We start from the raw sequence: 18,645 nt of genomic DNA on the forward strand, positions 1-18,645 counted from the left end.
TGCCCTACAATTGAAGAAATATGCATGATGCAAGCATCCGTACACATCAACCAACAAAGGTTTTCATTCAAGTCTTTTATTATAGCTTGAATTTTTTCACTGCATTTAAAAATCTAAAAAAAATAAATATTTGTTTCACAGCTGCAAGTCACATATGCATTAACACCACAAAATCTGGAATTTAACCAGAGAAGGAAAGTCAAATCCGAAAGTGTCCAGCTAAGCACAATCGTTTCAGGGCAATTATACTAAAAATAAAGTCTTAAGAAAAGAGGAAGGGAGTGTTAAAGAGTTATTTCAAATGCATTTATCTGGAAAAAAGTGAAAATTCTATTAGAAACCATAAACTACGCTTTCAGCATTTAAAAATAAACGTTTAACCTCTTGACAGCAACAATTGTCTGGTGCATCTTTTTCTTTTAAGCTGTATTCTTGACACATGGCTGCAAAGGTTTCAAATGATAAATTAACCTCTTCTATAATTGTGTCCACTTAATTACAGAATCAGTCCTTGAAAATAAAAGAGTGTATTACGTCAGCTTGTCCATCCACATATTAAAAATGCCATCATATGCAGTTTTGTATCAGCACTGACTGCTTCATGGATTGTACATTGTGAAGATGAATGTCTCTTAAACAATCGCTTTCATTAAGGTTCTTAAAACAAACCAGAAAAATATATCTTCAGAAATCAGAGTAGTCACTTTTTTGTTAAAAGCCATAAAATAAGCTCATATTCAATTACAAGCAATAGAAACCATACTGCTATTGGAATTATTTTATCACAAAAATTTATTATTTACAAAATGAAAAGTTACCAGGTGAATTTATCAGGGAAAAAGTTAAAAGTCCTTACTTAGTGATTTGAAAAACTTAAGCAAGTCTCTCATGCACTCACACGCCAAATTGTTTGCATAAGGTGAAATGTTAATTCATGTTAGTGAAACTTGACTCCCATTCACAATACTCTCGTTTTTATTGTAAGATGGCAAAATCCACATGGTTCTGTACAAGAAGGTATGTGTTAAGACAGTTCCTCATTTTTGTTAATGCTTTTTGGCTCCCATGAATATCCGTACCACTGAATGTTTTCGCAAATAATCAGCTATATTATCAACTCCATCATTTAATCCACTGAATTTACCACCACAAGAAAGACACAGAAAGTTAGTTTAATGATCCCACGTTACACAGAACTCTCATTTCTGAAGTTATACTAAACTGAAACCTTCGTAGTGATCTATAGCCTGGATCAACTTAGATTTTAGGGTTTCTTTATCTGTGTATTTTGGAAGATCAAGAAGATTAAAGCAAGTGTGAGCTACTGGAAGATAGCCTTCTCCACCTCCTGTTGGTTGGATGACTAGTTTAAGACACTTCATTCCAAGAATTGGAATACGATCACTGCCTGTCAGAAACACTGCCAAGAAAAAACAAAAGTAGTTTAAGGCTAACATTGTATATGTCATATATGCAGTTCTAATCGTTATTGGCATTTTTTAATTATTCCAGCAGGGGTTAGCTTTTCACACTAAGTTGTTCTGGTAAGTATGATAAACAAGAAATGACGACTTAACCCAATCTCCAGCTTACACATATGAACTCTTAACAGCAACACAACAAGTCATATACAAAGGAAAACCTTTCATTTTAGCATATGAAACCAAACAGTCCTCAAAAAAAAAAGTAGGAAGTTCTTCATGCATCAGATTTTGAAATCCACTGCCTATACCTTTACCAAGCATCTTGCAAATACACAGAATTAGTTTGCTCAGTAAGAAACTTATCTGAATTGGAAACTAATCTATGATCTATTCTCAACAAAAGTTATGGAAGCTTCCTGTGAATGAGCTTTGGGTTTTCACTGTACATTTCCACTCACATCAGTCCTCTGAGGTATTTACAATCAGTCATAACTCCAAAATTCCATCTATCTGCAATGAGAAAACTGGAGGATATGAACCTTATGTCAAAACACAGAAAAATATTCCTAGTTATCAGATAAATGACACCAGCAGTTTAGGTTGTTGGGGGTTTTTTTTTGGTTTGGGTTTCTTTTGTTTGATTGATTTTTTTTAATGCTGCCCTGGTCTACTGTGATCTTGGAGCTGCCCACCACACAGAATTACTCAGAACACCCCCAGCAAAATTAGAGACATGCTCATGATCCAGTTCTTCTACTTAGATTTTTTTCCCCCAAATAAAGTTAAATCACATCATTATAGACAAATACTTAGGTCTGCCCTCTTATAGCAAGAGCCTGAAATCACAGTGATACTGTTCAGTTAGCAACTTCTGCAAAGTGGTTTCAAATACTTACGCAAAAACTGTTTTTTCTTCTCCAAAGACAACTCATGAAAAACCTCCCAGAATATTTTAATTGTAGGATGATCTGCCCAGTATTCTCCTTTGTATTCTGTATTCTAAAATGAGCAGGAAATTAGGTTATTGTCCGCACATCGAACTAGTAGGATAATTGGACATTAAAGTAGAATGAACGCGGTTTGTGTAAAGGGATACTGCAAGTGACATATTACTGTTTTCCTTGGACAGTTTTCTTCAGCTATTCAACATGACTTCAACTATATGGCCAGATGCATGTACTCCAAAGCATTTCCAATCTCAATAAAGTAGTGACAAAGTCTCACAGTGAGTTTAGGCTAACAGGAATATTTACTTTTGATAACTAGGTGCATTTTGTTCACTTCTCCCTTCTAATGTAAAATACTGTCTACAGCTGCCTTTTGGTTCTGTGGATTTTTCTTCGTCTCTCTTCTAAGTCTGATTTCCTTCAGAAATTAGATGGGAAAACTTTAAGCAGGAAGGTAAATAATATTTTATAGTGTCTTAACTCACTGACTTCAAAAAAAAGTTCCTCACTGATGCAGTCAATCCCATCAAAGCTGGAAGTCACATTAATCAAAATGGAGCTCAGAAGGACATGTCAAGATTTTACTTTTGCATCTAGAAATTAAAAACATATGAAACAAATAGCTAACTATGGCTCTTACCTTCTCCAATTCTTTCCAATCATAATTTGTGTTCCCAATCACCATTGCCTGCAATTCACTGGGCTGGAAGAGCTGAAGAACTTTACCTCCACATACTTTGTGGAAGCCTGCATGGAATGCACTGAATAAGGAAGCCACAGATTTATTGAAGATGTAATCCACATATGCATCTACAAAATCTTGCCTGTACAAAAAATAAAAAGAGAATTATGTTGAGAGGAAAAAAATAAATTAAAGGAAGCATGTCACCCTTCTATCAATGAAACAGTAGCCAATTCTGTATAGAACACAGCACAAAGTTAAGCAAAAAGGATTCTAATATATTCTCTGTTTCACGTAACAACCACTGTGAAGAAAACCTCAGGAAATATGAAACATAAATGTATTTCCCCTCCATGCCCCCTAAGACAGAGTCCATAACGTGCAACAGAAAACCAGTAACATTTAGTATTATTTATTTCAGGCACTATAAACATTTCTCTTATTTGTATGCATTGCAGTGAATGGCAACAAGTATAAAGGCTTGAATTACATGCAGTGTCCTGAAACCAACTAGTCAAACTCGCTGTTGTGTTTTTAAATTAAAAAGATTACCATATCTGCACTGAAAATGCAAATCAACCTCAAATAGACATTTGAGCCCTATACAGTAGAAATACCAGTGCAAAGGAGCTAGGATACTGAAAAACAGACTGCCTGTTATCTGTTCTTGTATCTTGGTGGAAACATCTTCTTCCACAGCATTTAGGGGGAAAACTAAAATTTCTTGATGTGATACAGTATTTACAATTATGTGTTTGGTTTTTTAATTACCATTTTAATTAATCCTAGTTAAGACTGTTAGTTTCTACACTGGCAGAGTGACTTCAGTTATACACTACAGTTATCTTATCAACACACTTTCTCTGTGGAAACCCACAGTATTTGAATATCATCATCAATAATTTAAAGAATCACCTGAAGATATTTTGACAATGCATTTATTAAAGTTGTTGAACTGAAAATACAGGAGATGAGCAAAGTGGTGATCGCATTCCTCCTCTTCCAGCACTCAATGAGATACCCATTTTATGCACACTATGTAATTAGCAGAGGCAGGTAACTTGTACAATACTAACAGTGGAAGGAAAGCCTGCTCCAGAGAAAATTCATAGTCATAAACTAATTAGAATTATTATACTCTATGTTATTTTTAAAACTGAATTAAAGCATCAGGGCATATTTGGATCTTGAGAAACAGGAATTCTTCATTGCGGCAAGACAACTGGTGACGACAGCGCAGCATACATTCCATGAGCACCTTGAAATTCTTCTCATAATTCAACTCCAATTTTACTGTCACTTTGTGACAGAACACTAAACCACCACCAGGGAACTTCAAACCTATCAAGCTTAAGATAAAGTATCACAAATCCTCAGCTATGAGCCAAGGATTTTAAAAAAAAAAAAAAAAAAAAAAAAAAAAAAGCAACAGGTATAGGTGGTGATTGCAGCTGTTAATGGTAGGATAAGTCAGGAAAATAAAAATCACTCCATTGTGGGAGATACTGTCACTGCACATGGCTATGTATGGGTTTATGATACCCTCAGAACCTTCTATCATCACTCTTTCCTCTACAACAGACCTAGCTAGTTACAGAAAATGTTGCCCAAAACACATGCCTTCTAGGAACATGCCTAGAGGTACATTTTCTCCCTTGTTCCTACCACGCAAAAGCCTAGGTGCATTCTATTCTCATAGAGTATGCTCTTCCTGTGTGATTCCCCCCTTACTCTGGGAGAAGTAAATGCACAGAGAATTTGCTAAGAATAAAGAACACACAGGGATACATGAGAGGAATGGACAGAGAGGGGTAGGAAAAGGGCAGTACTCTGCAAAAAGGGATAAAAGCACCACCAGATATATTCTGCCTATCTGCCAGGAGCAGAAAGGAAACAAAGGGTGGGAGAGGCTGCTTGTATAAACAGAAGTAACAGAATCCTTGACCAAGGGAAAAAACCCACCCCTCACACACTCTTCTGACAATAACACTAGATAACATTAAATTTATCCGCTATACAAAGGGAAGACTTCTCTGAAATTGTATTTCGTATATGAATAGTTGCCACATAACGGCATCGAGGTTGAAGTTTTCATCATTACTAAATTCCAATTATATATAGTTTCCTGCAGCACCACAACCATTTTTAATCTTATAAAATGAAGACCATGTAGTCAAAATGGGCCCTAAAGAGCTTCAAAATACTTCTAAGTTCAAAGTGAAAAAGAAGTATTACACATTCTGAGTAAAATTAGATAGCCTCTCCACAGCTGGAAAAGCCTGAAATACAATAGCTATTTTAACAACACACACAAGAACAGCCTGGAAAAACAACCAAAGTAGTTTTGCCTCCAACATTAGTGTAACAGCTTGGCAAAGGATATTTACAGCAGCCCAGTCACATTCCCAAGGCAGATAACACTCAACTACCCTGTGACCCATAAAACTCACCTATTTTGTTTCACTACAGGAATGTCAGCACCATTAGGAACAAGCTCTTTAATTTCTGTTGTACCAAAATTTTCCACAGTGATCTATTTAAAACAAACAAAAATGGTATAAGTCTATCTTATTGCATAGAGGAGTACTTCCCCCCACTTAGCTAATAGCAACATGAACACAGATGCTACAATTCATGGGAATCAGCAGCTGATGCTTTTGCTCAAAGACTCTCTCAGAAGCCATTACAATAGATGGTATGAGATTGATAAGAAATACTTCAAACACTATATAAAACTTACAGTAAAATTAAGACAAAATGCTTCTTCTATGTCATCCTCTGGATAGTCCAGTAACTGTTGCATTCCCCTGCAAAATAAGTTAAAAAGTACTCATACCAGTAGAAAGAAAGATGAACTTATTTTCCTGAAGTATTTTTTATACTTCGATAATTCAAGTTTAAAAAAAGAAAATCTTTCTACTGTTATTTCATTTATAAGCTCGTTGACTTGCACCTTATGCAGCACTGGAAAATCTCAAGTAATTGTTTTTCTATTACTTGTAGTGTTATTTCCTTTTGATTATCTCCAGGTGTGAAGAGAGAAAATTCATACCCTACTCTTCAGCTAAGGGATTCCCAAACAGGAGGTGGTAAGTACTTAATAATCATTGATGGGCTCTTCCATTAACTTGTTTCTCCAGTTTTTGCAACACTGAGGCAATTAAACATCCACTTCCGCTCGTTTGAACCTTCTACCTGTCAGTGCTACTTAAATCCCTACTCAAGGGCAGATATTTAGCATGTATTTGTTCCCAAAAATCAGCAAAAACGTTTCCTTGATGGACTAAATAAGCTGTTCAGAACTAAAACTATGTTCACATTTAAGCTTATAAAATTAATGGCTAAAACTCAAAGGTTTTGAATGTCAAATATCATTTTCCCCTAAAATTCTTGTAGGATAATAAAATAGACACAAATACTAAACCCAAGCATTTAGAAGCAGGTGATTAACAATAGCACGTATCCTTTCTCAAATGACATGATGGCTGCAAGTTACTCTGAGCTGTTTATCCTGCTAGTGTGAAAATAACAATTTTCTTTATGTTCTTAAAGGAAAATATTGAATTAAATATTAATTCCTAGTAACATTTTTCTTTCTTGCTTACCTGCCAACATCTGGCATCAACTCTTTTAAGTCATCCAGGGACGGTTTCTTATTCAATAGCTTTTTGTACAAAGCCAAAGGGAAATGAAGGTCTACAATAGTAAAATTATATATTGCTAGCCCACAGACAACACCAATCAAATGAAACAAGTCACTGTCTTCAAAGGTCTAAGAACAAAAAACAGACAAGATGGTTTAAAATAGTTATTCTAATCTTGCAGAGTCCAGAAAAAAGTGTACAGTGCAGTATAATCTGAGTTTCATTTATATTTTCTTTAAATATTCATGTATCCATAAGTACTGAGGAAATCAGGATAAAGTTTTAACCAGCTGAGAGAGAGACTGAAATCCAAGGAAAAAGAACTCTTTCTACTTCAAGGGGAAAAGAAAAATAAAAAGGCTGAAATACAACATATTTTGTGTTACAGTGATGACACTGCTGAAAGTCCTGCAATAAGATTCTTTTTCTGTCAGTGACTTACTATTGCACTATTCAGTGCTTAAATGCATGTTAATTTTTTAAAAAAACTATTTTTGGGAAGAGAAGCGAGGAACTCACTGTTGACTCCCTTGGAATTAATAGCTAAGGCTTAAAACACAAAACCACAACTGTAGAAATGTTAACGTTTAGGTATTTGTGACATAGCCATCCTAGCCAGTGTTTTCCTCTGAAAGAGGACTAAAAAGTCAATGATCAAAACTTTCATGGAAATATGACCAGGTGATTACCTACAAACAGACCCATAAATGTGACTGAACACAGAAAGACCTGTTCAACATGCTACTTCAAGAATTTGCCTCTGCCACCTTGATTTACTGATTCTGCTCTTGTAACCAAGTTTACTCTGGCTGGCAATTCTTCCCACTAAACTTGTCTGGGTTGGGGACAAACTGGTAAGGAGTGAGGAATGGGGAAAAAAAGAAGGGGAAAGTTTTCATCTAACAATGACAAAAATAAAACAATTTTGAGAATACTTATTTCAGCTTCTCCTCTTGAAACAAAACTACTACAAAGTACTATGTTCATACATTATTAATATAAATATTTTAAGTCAAAAGAAAATTAATGACTACAGATCACACCCTACCTTATCAGAGAACCAGATCAGCCTGGACTCTTCATAGTACCTGAACATTCCATATTTGGGATCTAGCAACTCCCTCATGATGAGCAAAAAAAATTCTTTGCGAACACCTCCAGCATCAACGGCTTCTTCCCCTACAAAAATAACCTGAACCACACAATTTGGTTAGCACCCAATTAAAAATGGATTGTGAAACAAGATCTGTCCAAAAATATTCTCAATTAGTGTCTTTCACTGACGTGCAACTTCGAGCAGTATGTACTTATAATACCTTGAGTGGCTTCTTGTAGTCTACATTCTTTGTTTTCCTTAGGACTTCCACAGCATCTCCTACAATATTGTCTCTCCGTACCATTAATATCAGGCATGGGTTGACAGATTCAAATACGGGCAGAAAGAGAGAAGACAAATTCTGCCTGTGAGCCTGATCAACAGCCATCTGGACAAAAAACAGAGTGAAAGTGTCAGTAGGTAACAGAATTCCTGTCAAGTGTCCATCAGTCTTGTCTTAAAAAGCGCAGAAGACATGAATGGGAATAGCTATTATGAGAGCTACTGAATTTGCCCAAATTTTCTTCCTATTCCTTTTATCTCAGGAAATATTCTTCCTTTACCCGTTAGCCTCATCAATGCTAATGTTTAGGGAAGTCTTAAAATACAGGTTTTTTTACATTCCAGTCAAAATACTTTGGATAACAAAAGGAAGCAAAAAATTACTCTTATTAGATGAAGTGCAGTAAGCTGTTTAATATAAATCTGGCAAGAAAACAGCCATTAAAAACTAATTCACAGAATGAAAAGCAATTTATTAATCTATTTCACTTGTATTATAAATTCTGCATTACAATTGTTCAAAAACAAAATACTGTTGCAAATGTACTGAATATGGCATAGAACTCTTGGAAGTTTTTGTGTTTTAATACTACTTAATATTCTTAACAGAAACATTCGATGTGAACATTTCCCTGAATTCGTCACATGTTTGTACTGTGTATATACATTTTTAAAGGCATAAGGAACTGTGTCTATTATGGACTACAAAAGCAGCTACTATTTTTCTAAATGAGCCCATTACTTAAGCATGATATATCTCTTCTGTTTAATTTCAGACACAGAACAATAACTTTTATGTTAAACATTAAAAACATGGAAAAACATAGAGGGGTTTTTACTCTTACTGCTTTTACTTTTTCAGTACCCTCCCTTTGTTCTTCCTTTCATTTTTTAAGGATATGATTTATTATACCCTTACAGCAACTGAACAGGTATGGATTGTATGTATTTTAAAAAAAAAATTACAAACATTGAACAGAAGCGTAGCTCACCACATCACACTAGTTTCAGTTCTACCTAGAGAATCATGAAAACACGTAAGAACCTCTCGGTTACTTCAGGGTTGTCTAGTGTATCTACCTCTACACAAAAGAGATACAGGTCAAGATATACAATTGTTTGTATCGAGTATCTAATTTCTAGGAAAGTCTCTAGTTAAAACAGAAGTGAGCAGAGTAAGAGTAATATATAATTGCATTTAACAGGAAAAGAGCCAAAACCCACTGCAAACTGCAGGATCAGAAAACCCACTCCCACTAGCCTAAGCAGATGATAAATTTTCAAAGTAAGTTTCTTTTCTACTGCCTTGCAGACACCGATCAGACTTCTGAATTTAGCAACATTTTGAAGGTGGTATGACAGATGAAGTGAGAAATTAGGTGTGCACTAGAAATTCATGTGGTGCCAGCATGTTGCCTCTCTGATATTACCAATCTTAAGAACAGCACTAGCCTTTAAGTCCCATCAAGATAAGAAATCAAAAGTAAGTGTAACTGGCTGCTGCCTCTAACAAAATAGACTGACTTCAGCTCCAGGGTCTACAAATATATCATTTAAAGTCTGCTCACAGGGGAGGTGGGGTTGTTTTTTGGCTGGGGGTAGTGGTTGGTTGTTTTTTTACACCTGTACTATGGGTTGTTAACACCTCAAAAAAGCCATCCCATTAATGAAAGGAAAAGAAGTTCCTTAGAAATTTATGCAATTATTAAACAATCTTATTTCAGTGAGATCCCAAACCCACAAACCCACTAGCTTTTATCATATACATACCGAGATTAAAGCTAGATCCTTCATTCTTATGAAGGGATTACACAGAATTTAAAAAACTCACAAAATACCAACACCACCAGCAACCCTCCAAGACCCCAACTAAAAAATAAAATAAAGTAAAATTCCTAACATTATAAACTGAGATTCTTACCTGCATCTGTATGACTGCATCTGTTTGTAGGAGAGTTGTCTTTGCCTGGGCATCAAATACAAATGGGTATGTGCAAATTGTAACAGGAATATCTGTTAACTAGAACAAAGAGAACCATGTCCTATCTCTGCGTATTTCAAAACCACAATCATGGTTAAAGAAGCCATTACAATAGTACTCATTTAATGCATTTATTTTACTGGAAAGAGAAAGATATCTTTACTCATTGTCAATGCAGGACCAAAGCATCTTAGAAAAATTAAGTAGATTCTCAATTGTTTAGTACTTCAGAAAAAAAACCAAAAAACCCAGCAAAAAACCAACAAAACCAAACCACACACAAACACCACTTTCACTCAGTACATTTTAATTTCAGAACTTTTTACAGTAGTGGATATCAAAGTAGTCCTTGTTCTCAAATGTTGCTCTGAATTTGCAATACAAAGAATTACATATTTTTGCCCCACAAAAACCTTTTCAGATTACAGCCACGCTAACTTAAAGCTTCACTCCCAACAGAACACATCAGACAATCCTTGACATTCACATTTCTGATTTCCTTACATTCTGCAAAAGAAATCAGATTGCAACCAATCTTACCTCAGTTAATCCATGGTTGACATCCTATGACAGCATTTGCACAAAGGTAGCAATAATTAAGATGAAAAAGCAGCATTAGTGTCTGCATTAATTATTCATCTCTGATGTAGAATTAAAAATATTTATCTACAGCTTCCCCCCCCAAAGAGAATGCTTACTGAGAAATAAATATCAACCATAAACATTCTAATTAATCTACCACATACAACCATGCCTTTCAACACCCTATATACCAGTCTTTAAAAAAAGGACCGTTCAAGTATGACATTTTCTTGGATGGAAAAAATTGAACATTTTAAATGTTTACTTCCATACACTAATAAATGAAAATACATACGTAAAAGCAAATGTCATTCTCAAATGACTGCAGCATGTCAAATTAAATGCAAAACATTTTTAATGAGTAAAAATTTAAAAACACAAAAGAACATCACCACTTTATGATGAAGTCTCAAAAATCGTTTGGGTCTATGTTAAGGTAAAAGAAAAGCAATTGACTCTTGTAATTTGAGACAGACCAATAGATATGGCTGGGACTGTGTGGAGCCTTCCACAAGAAGGTAGGTCAACCGTGCTAAGAAATGAAGTTATCTATCTGGTGCCGCATTACTCTCCTTAGCTAAGTTCATTTCCACCCAGCAGGAAGAAAACAGAAAAAGAATAAAAGGTAATGAATGGCAAACTAATACATTTTAGATTGGACTATATGAGACTCAGAAGTCAAATATGTAGATATCCATGGCTCACAGAAAGTGATGGTGTGTATACTTTGCTTTCTATCTCTAATTCCTGCAGAAAACATCAGATTTGAGTACCCCATTCGTCAGAGATAGATTTATGCAATTTTGTACTCCTCCTGCATCTGCCATTATTTATTCCTAATTCAAATGTTTTTTCCCCAACTCCTTTAAGTTGTATCTCAAGGTCACCTCTTCAAATCTATAGTTCATTATTTAGTACCTTCAGTTTTTCCCCCATTCATTTTTGCGTTGTTGAAAGAGTAAGTTAGTTCTTCTGAATTTCTCTCTGAGAATACCCTGGATACTTCTGAGATTCTCTTTTCTTCTATATTTTCCCTTCCACATTTTAATTAAGCAAACAGTTTCGCCTCAAGTTATGACAATAAAAATTACACTAGCAAAAGAAATTTTGATTATTACTGGTTCAATAGGCAAGTAGGGCTTCTTATTTTAAAAGCTACAACACAGGAAACTGTGGACATGAAGGCAGGAAAAGGCCAAAGCCATTTATGGAGATCTGACTAAGGCCACTGAATTTCCTTCAGTCCCATAATAAATGTAACTTTTACCAAAATAACTTTTTCTGCTGAACTTGAAACTGCACAAATGCATGACAAAATAATGATGATTAAAGGGAAATTCAGTATCTAGTATTTTCTCAGTATTGTCAAGCTACTGCTCAATCTTCCAATTTAATTAACAAACGGAGCTTAAGACTTTGATTACAAAGCCATTTTCCAGCTCTTATTTTCCCATATTCAGTATTTTGTTCTCTGATCTTGAAATATGAAATTTGGGGTTTCTTACATCCATTTAAAGCATAGTTGCAAAGGTCATCAACTTTTAAATTCCACCACTTCTGTACCCTTCACCGGTATACCCTTCTCTGTTCCAAATACACAACCTGTTTCTAATTCCAAGGCCCTGCAATGCTTATCCCTAGCTTCTACATCTCATTTAGTACACCACCCCTCTTAACTACCACCACCAGCCTACATCACACATCAGTTTTGTTTCAGACAAGCTTGTCTGAAAAAACATGTCTGTAATGACTGCCAATACTGACTCATTATTTCTTTACGCTCCCCGATCTCCCTGCTGTTGTTATTGTACAGTACAATTTTAATTCTTTGGTAGACAGCATCACTTGCTTTGTATTCACAAAATACAGCAAAAGTAGGTGTCTCATGTTCAGGACCTTCTAGATAGTGCCACAAAAAAATTAAATTTAGGTGGCTAGAAAAAGCATATTAACTTACTCGATATTCTTTCAGAGCATAAGGCAAAGAACTGTGTGGCAAAATCCTGTCCAACTCACTAATTCTCTGCACAGCCATTAATTTACTCACACTTACCACTCCTCTGTCTACAGATCCAGGAATTAATTACCTCAGTTCTTGTTGCTATACTCAAAGTAGAAAACTATGTTAGTTATCTGTCCCCTGTAACTCCCTATTATGTTTCTAGACTTAGTTTTCCAAGACAGCTTCAGCTTTCTCATTGATGAACTTATCTTACATAGCAATTCAGGTTATTCTGGATGTTTTCCTATCATGAATTATCACTTTCTTAACTTTTTTGACATGGCAAGTCTCAAATGACAGCGTTCTAAATCACTTTTTAATCGATGGATTAAAATGTTGAACAGTATCGGCCCTAAAAATGATACCCTACAAGAAGACCACCTATTTAACAATTCTTCCTTAGCTAGTACCTGACAGAAGATGAGTCGGTTCAGCATCAGTGATCCGTGAAGATATTTTTATGAAAAGAAAGTGCCCATATTTAGAGAATCTACAGGCCTCTAAAGGGACAAAACCAACCAAAACATGGGGGAAAACCAAACCAAACCAAACCTCAACAGAACTTACCATTCCAAATACCTGCTGCTGGACCCAGTTGACGTAGTCATTTCTGATATCTATCAAATCTTGTATCTCATGAATGTAAAATCTGTCATACTGTATAACTTGTCCTCTTTCATTTACCTAAAGAAATGCAATTTATTTTATTAGCCCTTTGCATAACAATTTTCAAAAGGACATTTTCCATGTTTTTCAAGCATTTGATACATCAGTCGCAGATACCCAGCTACTAAAAAAATTGTAGAAAAACAACAGTGCCTACAGGAATGCAAAATACAATGTTAAAGACATGGATATGCGGATTATTCAGAATCCCATCAAAGATGCAAAGAAAAATAAGATTAACTGAGCACTGTTAACCCAAACCACTGTATGATTCTGTGATTCTATTTCTACAATGTAGGTACATATTAGTCAAAGTTGGGATTAAAAAAAAAATAGGAACTTAGGAGAGCCACATTACAATTCTACAATTACCCACAAGGCTCTAAGATTTTAAGACCAACTTCAGCTTTTAAGATCTACAGCTACTGCAAGCCTGAGCAGTGACAGAAATTCTGAAAGGCAGCAAAATAATCACTATTATATACCAATAGTTTTCCACATGGGAATCTGTAATGGACATCTTGCACTTTTAGCACAAGATAGTTACTAAACAGACTTACTCTCAGCCTTAATTTGATGGTCTTCATAAAGACTAAAAGAAAAGCTCAGCAAACCATAGCATACAAATTCCAGCTTACGAAGCAGAAATCTTTCCTGTCCTTTCTGACAGCTCGGGGAGGAGGGCTGTTACATATAGCACACAAAGGTCCAATTTACACACCTGTGCCCATATTGCTAGATTATACAAATACAGTACTTGACCAGCACCTTAAGGAATGCCTAAAATGCTCCTTTAGCATATAAACACAAAATGCCATAGGATCAGAATAAACTGCAGATGGAAAAAATAGGGGGTGGGAGGGGAAACCTCAGTAGCAATTAGATAATACTCTGTGATGTGCAGAGTCTGGTTACTACAAATGATTTAAGCTATTTTTGTTCAAAGTTCATAAATTCCTTAGTTTTCATTAAACCAATTACAATACTAACAAACGGAATAAACAAATCAGAAAATAAACGTTTGCCTTGGTAAAACTGTGCAGATCAATCTTGTTCAAAATACTGATTGCTCGTCTTCCATTTGTGATCTCATTTGCTATCATTTCAAGCTTAAGAGGCAATTCTTTCCAACATACCCTAACAGATGCAATTGACTGGGTCAGTCTATGTTCCCAAGGAAAAAAGGTAATTCCATCACCATGTCAGATTGGAATCCAGAATTCCAACGGTTCATAGGTCCAGATGGAACAACTACAGACATCTCTGCAGGTGCAAGTCTAAGTATTGAACACTCTTTAGTAACTTAACTTCTTTTAACAACTACACAACACACGGATGCTGGCAAGAACAAACAGATAAGTAATTGATTAAAATTGACATGAACATACTCTATGCAGTATTTCCAGAACTCTGAAAGCTGTGAGTAGAAAATTGGTAAGTATTCTTCTCTCAGAAGCTGGAATGCCAATCTTGCACAACTTCAAGAGGTGGACTACAACATCCTTGTAGAGTTCCACTATCTTGAGGAACAATGGAGGTTCAAGTACAGACCACCAATTTTCTGTCAAAAGGTGAACACACACTTAGTACTTGCCATTATAACATTATGTTATGCTATCCTTTTAACTCAAAAGCACGTTTTGCCGGAAAGCGTACTTGTCAGTTACCAAAAACTCAAAAAAAACCCCGAGTGGTGCAGACTTTTAAACAACACACAACTCTCTGTATAAATAAACCTCTATTTAAATGCTCTACTGTTACACATGAACTCTTTAAATTAAGTCTGTTCATCCAGAGTACACAACAGTATCACAAAGTAACTTCCGACATAAACCCAGATGGCTCAAACCCTAAAACCTTAACTTAAGCAACCAGTCCTGAGCGCAATGCAAAGTGAAGCAACACAAAAAAAGACTCTACAGTTTAAAGAAATAATCAGTTTGCTTTTCTTTCAGCAGCTAAGTGCTGTACTCTCACCAAAAACTACTGAAAAAAAACAAGAGATGGGTTACAAGGCAAAAAATAACTGAGGAAGGAGGAAGCACCCTCTCAAAAAAAATACCAATTAAAAAGGAAATATTCTGAAAATTCAACTCTAAGCTGAATTTCAGGTGACAGGAGTCATAATAAGAAGGTGTAAGGAAGTAGAATTGAAAAAAATATAGCTATTCTCAGCTGTGTATTTGAAGACCACAACTTAGGATCAGTGAGAAACCATGAATAGGTGCTACAGTCAAAACAAAGATAGTTTAACATCCGCTCTGCAACACTTCTGTAAATTGCTTAGAGCTTGTTAGCTGTCTGACCACATAATTTTCACTTTAAAGTGCGAAGACACATATCAAACCCACTGAACTACAGTGTTTAATTCCTCCCAAATGGAAGCAGTCCAAAAATTACAATACCAGATGAATTCATATTGATGGCCAGTTAACTCACTCAGAAGCAACAAAATATATGTTTGCTTATGCATCAAACAATGTTTAAGGGTTAACTTTCTCAGTGGGGAATTCTACAGAACTATAAATACGCAGCAGCTGTTGCTGAGATCACATCTTGACCGATGGAATACATTTTCATCTGGAGATCCTTAGTTTAAAAAGCAAAAAATTCAGTTTCTTACCAAGAACTTTCAGAGGAGCTTTTTCTAGGTTCAGTATAGCCGTTCCAAAAGGAATAGCTAATGTTGTGAAATTATTTGCATCACTCATCAGCGGGCACTCTGGTAGAGTGAGATACAGCCTCAAAGCTTCAACATCCGGTAAGGAACTGGTCAATTTGGGAATAAGGTTCTTTTCCAAACTAGCTGCCACCTAGAGCACATCATAAAATTCAGTTTATTCTAATGCAATTGTGAATTCAGACAAATGCCCATCTAGATAAAAAATAATCTAGAAAACAATTATCAAGAGTTTAAATTAGACTGTTATACATTTTGGAAAAAAAGACTGTATATTACATATTAAAATACACATACAATATGCTGATGTGTTACCCAATTGGCACAACACATCGGAGTTTTAGATATTTGTAGTTGATATATTATTGAGTAAAGAAAGTTATTAAAAGGGTCAGAGCAAGCATAAGCAATAGTATTTCTGGATAGGTGTAACACAGAAAGATAATCCCAAACAGAAGAAAAATATGCTGCACAAACCTGTTGTGATATATGAGCATGGTCAGGCTGTATGAGTTTGTGAAATAGTAGTCTAGCAGCATTCATATCAACCCCTGAGAATCTAGTGCTGGTTTTGTAATGATCATCATTGCTGCGGCAAGAAAAAAAAAAAATCAGAGAAAAAGACTGAATCCTGTATTCTCAGCAACTCAGGAATTTCTTCCACATTGAGTTTTTAGCTCTACTTACTAAGGAATTAAAATGTGAGAGATCACAATGTCAGACTTCCATTTCTTATATGACCTTTGAAGCAACTGAAAAAAAAAAAATCTCTAACTGCAAGACAATGGTGTAAAAACACTAGGATCTAAACCAGCCTGTGCAATGTATTCCCCTTGAATAGCATGCAACCTGTGGCTGAGAAGTAATGACTTTTGCTGGCTTACATGGTAGCAGCCAGGTGACACATGCTTCCAAAGACCGGCAGAAGACACACTGATGCATTTGAGCCAGCCGACAAACCATATGGTGGTAAAGGAGCTAGAGTTTAAACTGGGGGTATCAGAGTAACAGTAAGATCAGGAAATACTGGGAAGGTTGAACAAGAGACAGTAGGAAGGTAGCCACCATTAATTCTGTTCACAGGGGAATACTTGTTTAAAAAAGTCTGACCACTTACCTCAAAGCCAAAAAGCTCCCATTCAGGCACCCAGCTGAGGAGAATGTTCCATCAATTTCACTGAAATTGTTCATAGGAAATAAGTTACATTTATTTTGTTTTCTTTTTACAAATCAGCATTTGCAATAAAAAATCCCTAATAAATTATGTTGTACGTAGGATGGAACTCTGACTTTAACATGACTAAACACCAGACAAAACCTCCGTTCAAGACTCAATGCTTAAGACATCTCAAAACAAGTTTTGCAATTTGTTTTTAATTTCTTTGCATCCTCCTTTAATAAAGTAGAAACAATAGTCTTTGAATTGTTCTCGTATTCCTTTACACATATTGTTATTTGTCAATGTGCAACTAGGTATTTAATTTAATCTTGTACAGCCATCTAAACTGTGACAGAGATGACACAGACTAAAGGATCTAAACTACTTGACAAGCATGACAATGAAAGCACAGCAAAAGCTCTGCACATAATAAAATCAGTGATTAAAAATAGCTTTGCTATGTATGTACAAAACTCCATTAATGCCCAATTCATCAGTAAAATTATGAAAGACAGCTTCTTTCCCCAACATCACTTACTTAGCTATCTCTACAGGAAGTCTTCCAGATGGGAAAGTCAGCAATCTTTGAATAAATGTTTCATTCACAGTCCAGATCTGCTTCAAAAAGTCAGGATACCTAAAATCATCTGGTGGCACCATGTTCTAAATTTTAAAGAAAGCATAAAGAATCAGGCACATAAAACTGATTTCCAGAAAATCAATCTTGTAGTTGAGCTCTTTATCTCTTCATTGACTGACAATTTGCCTACCCAGACTGTTACTGTGAAATAAGCCCAAGGATAAATTTACTATATCCTAGCAGTTCTGCGTTCACTATAAAAGCAGAGTACACAGTAAAAACATCTAGCTTACTCCACAGTAAACTCCCTAAACATACAAGTACTTTTCTAGAAGATGAACACTAAACAAGCTCTACACAAGAGTAGCAAGCATCTCTTCTCCCTAGTCACTATGAGCCAGTTAGCTCACTGCCAGGCTGTGAGCATACAGAAAAAAAGCCATTCAATTTTTTGGACAGCTGCTCTCCCACTCCACTTCCATCAGACTCCTCTGAGAATGAATCATGTTTCTCTGAACATTTACTGCATCATCAGATGAGCTGCATTGTGATGTGCTGCTCATACCGAATGAATTCCAGTAACATTTCTAATAGTAAAGAGGAGCAGAAGCAAGACCACTGTTTTGAGTAGCAGCATTGGTTCAAAAAGAGACAGCAAAAAGCACCAAAACCAAGGTTAAACCAGTAAAAGAAATATATCTCTCCTGAGGTTGCAATCTGACAACATAGCTGACTCGGCATAATGATGACTAGCTGTTGCCAAAACCCAGTACTTCTGATCCCATCCTACATGATGAGGACGAGAAACCCTCTTGCTGTCTCCCTTGTGTCCAGCTGAAGTGTCGTTTAAACCCACAACGAAACAACTCAGGGAACTGAGGTGCCCAAAAACTAACAAGAAAACAGATTTTAACTGAGAC

The 18,645-nt window shown here is 35.7% G+C and overlaps 1 protein-coding gene across 9 annotated transcripts in view; it reads right to left on the reverse strand.

The window, feature by feature from the left end:
* Positions 1-953: 953 nt before the first annotated feature.
* The window catches only part of HERC4 (HECT and RLD domain containing E3 ubiquitin protein ligase 4), a 36,278-nt gene continuing 18,586 nt past the window's right edge, over positions 954-18,645 (reverse strand). For 8 of the 9 annotated variants that reach the window (XM_054831056.1, XM_054831060.1, XM_054831063.1 and 5 more), the window contains 16 exons: positions 17,684-17,808; positions 17,104-17,163; positions 16,464-16,575; positions 15,930-16,119; positions 14,695-14,867; positions 13,208-13,324; positions 10,597-10,620; positions 9,997-10,095; positions 8,014-8,181; positions 7,746-7,889; positions 6,659-6,825; positions 5,794-5,860; positions 5,504-5,586; positions 3,012-3,195; positions 2,321-2,423; positions 954-1,420 (listed from right to left, as the gene is read on the reverse strand). In XM_054831056.1, the coding sequence (XP_054687031.1) occupies positions 1,212-1,420; positions 2,321-2,423; positions 3,012-3,195; positions 5,504-5,586; positions 5,794-5,860; positions 6,659-6,825; positions 7,746-7,889; positions 8,014-8,181; positions 9,997-10,095; positions 10,597-10,620; positions 13,208-13,324; positions 14,695-14,867; positions 15,930-16,119; positions 16,464-16,575; positions 17,104-17,163; positions 17,684-17,808 (2,025 nt within the window). In that variant the 3' untranslated portion in view covers positions 954-1,211. The remainder of the gene's footprint in view (positions 1,421-2,320; positions 2,424-3,011; positions 3,196-5,503; positions 5,587-5,793; positions 5,861-6,658; positions 6,826-7,745; positions 7,890-8,013; positions 8,182-9,996; positions 10,096-10,596; positions 10,621-13,207; positions 13,325-14,694; positions 14,868-15,929; positions 16,120-16,463; positions 16,576-17,103; positions 17,164-17,683; positions 17,809-18,645) is intronic. The other variant, XM_054831057.1, reaches the window with a different exon arrangement.

The sequence above is a fragment of the Grus americana genome, chromosome 7 (assembly GCF_028858705.1).
Source record: "Grus americana isolate bGruAme1 chromosome 7, bGruAme1.mat, whole genome shotgun sequence".
Classification (NCBI taxonomy): domain Eukaryota; kingdom Metazoa; phylum Chordata; class Aves; order Gruiformes; family Gruidae; genus Grus; species Grus americana.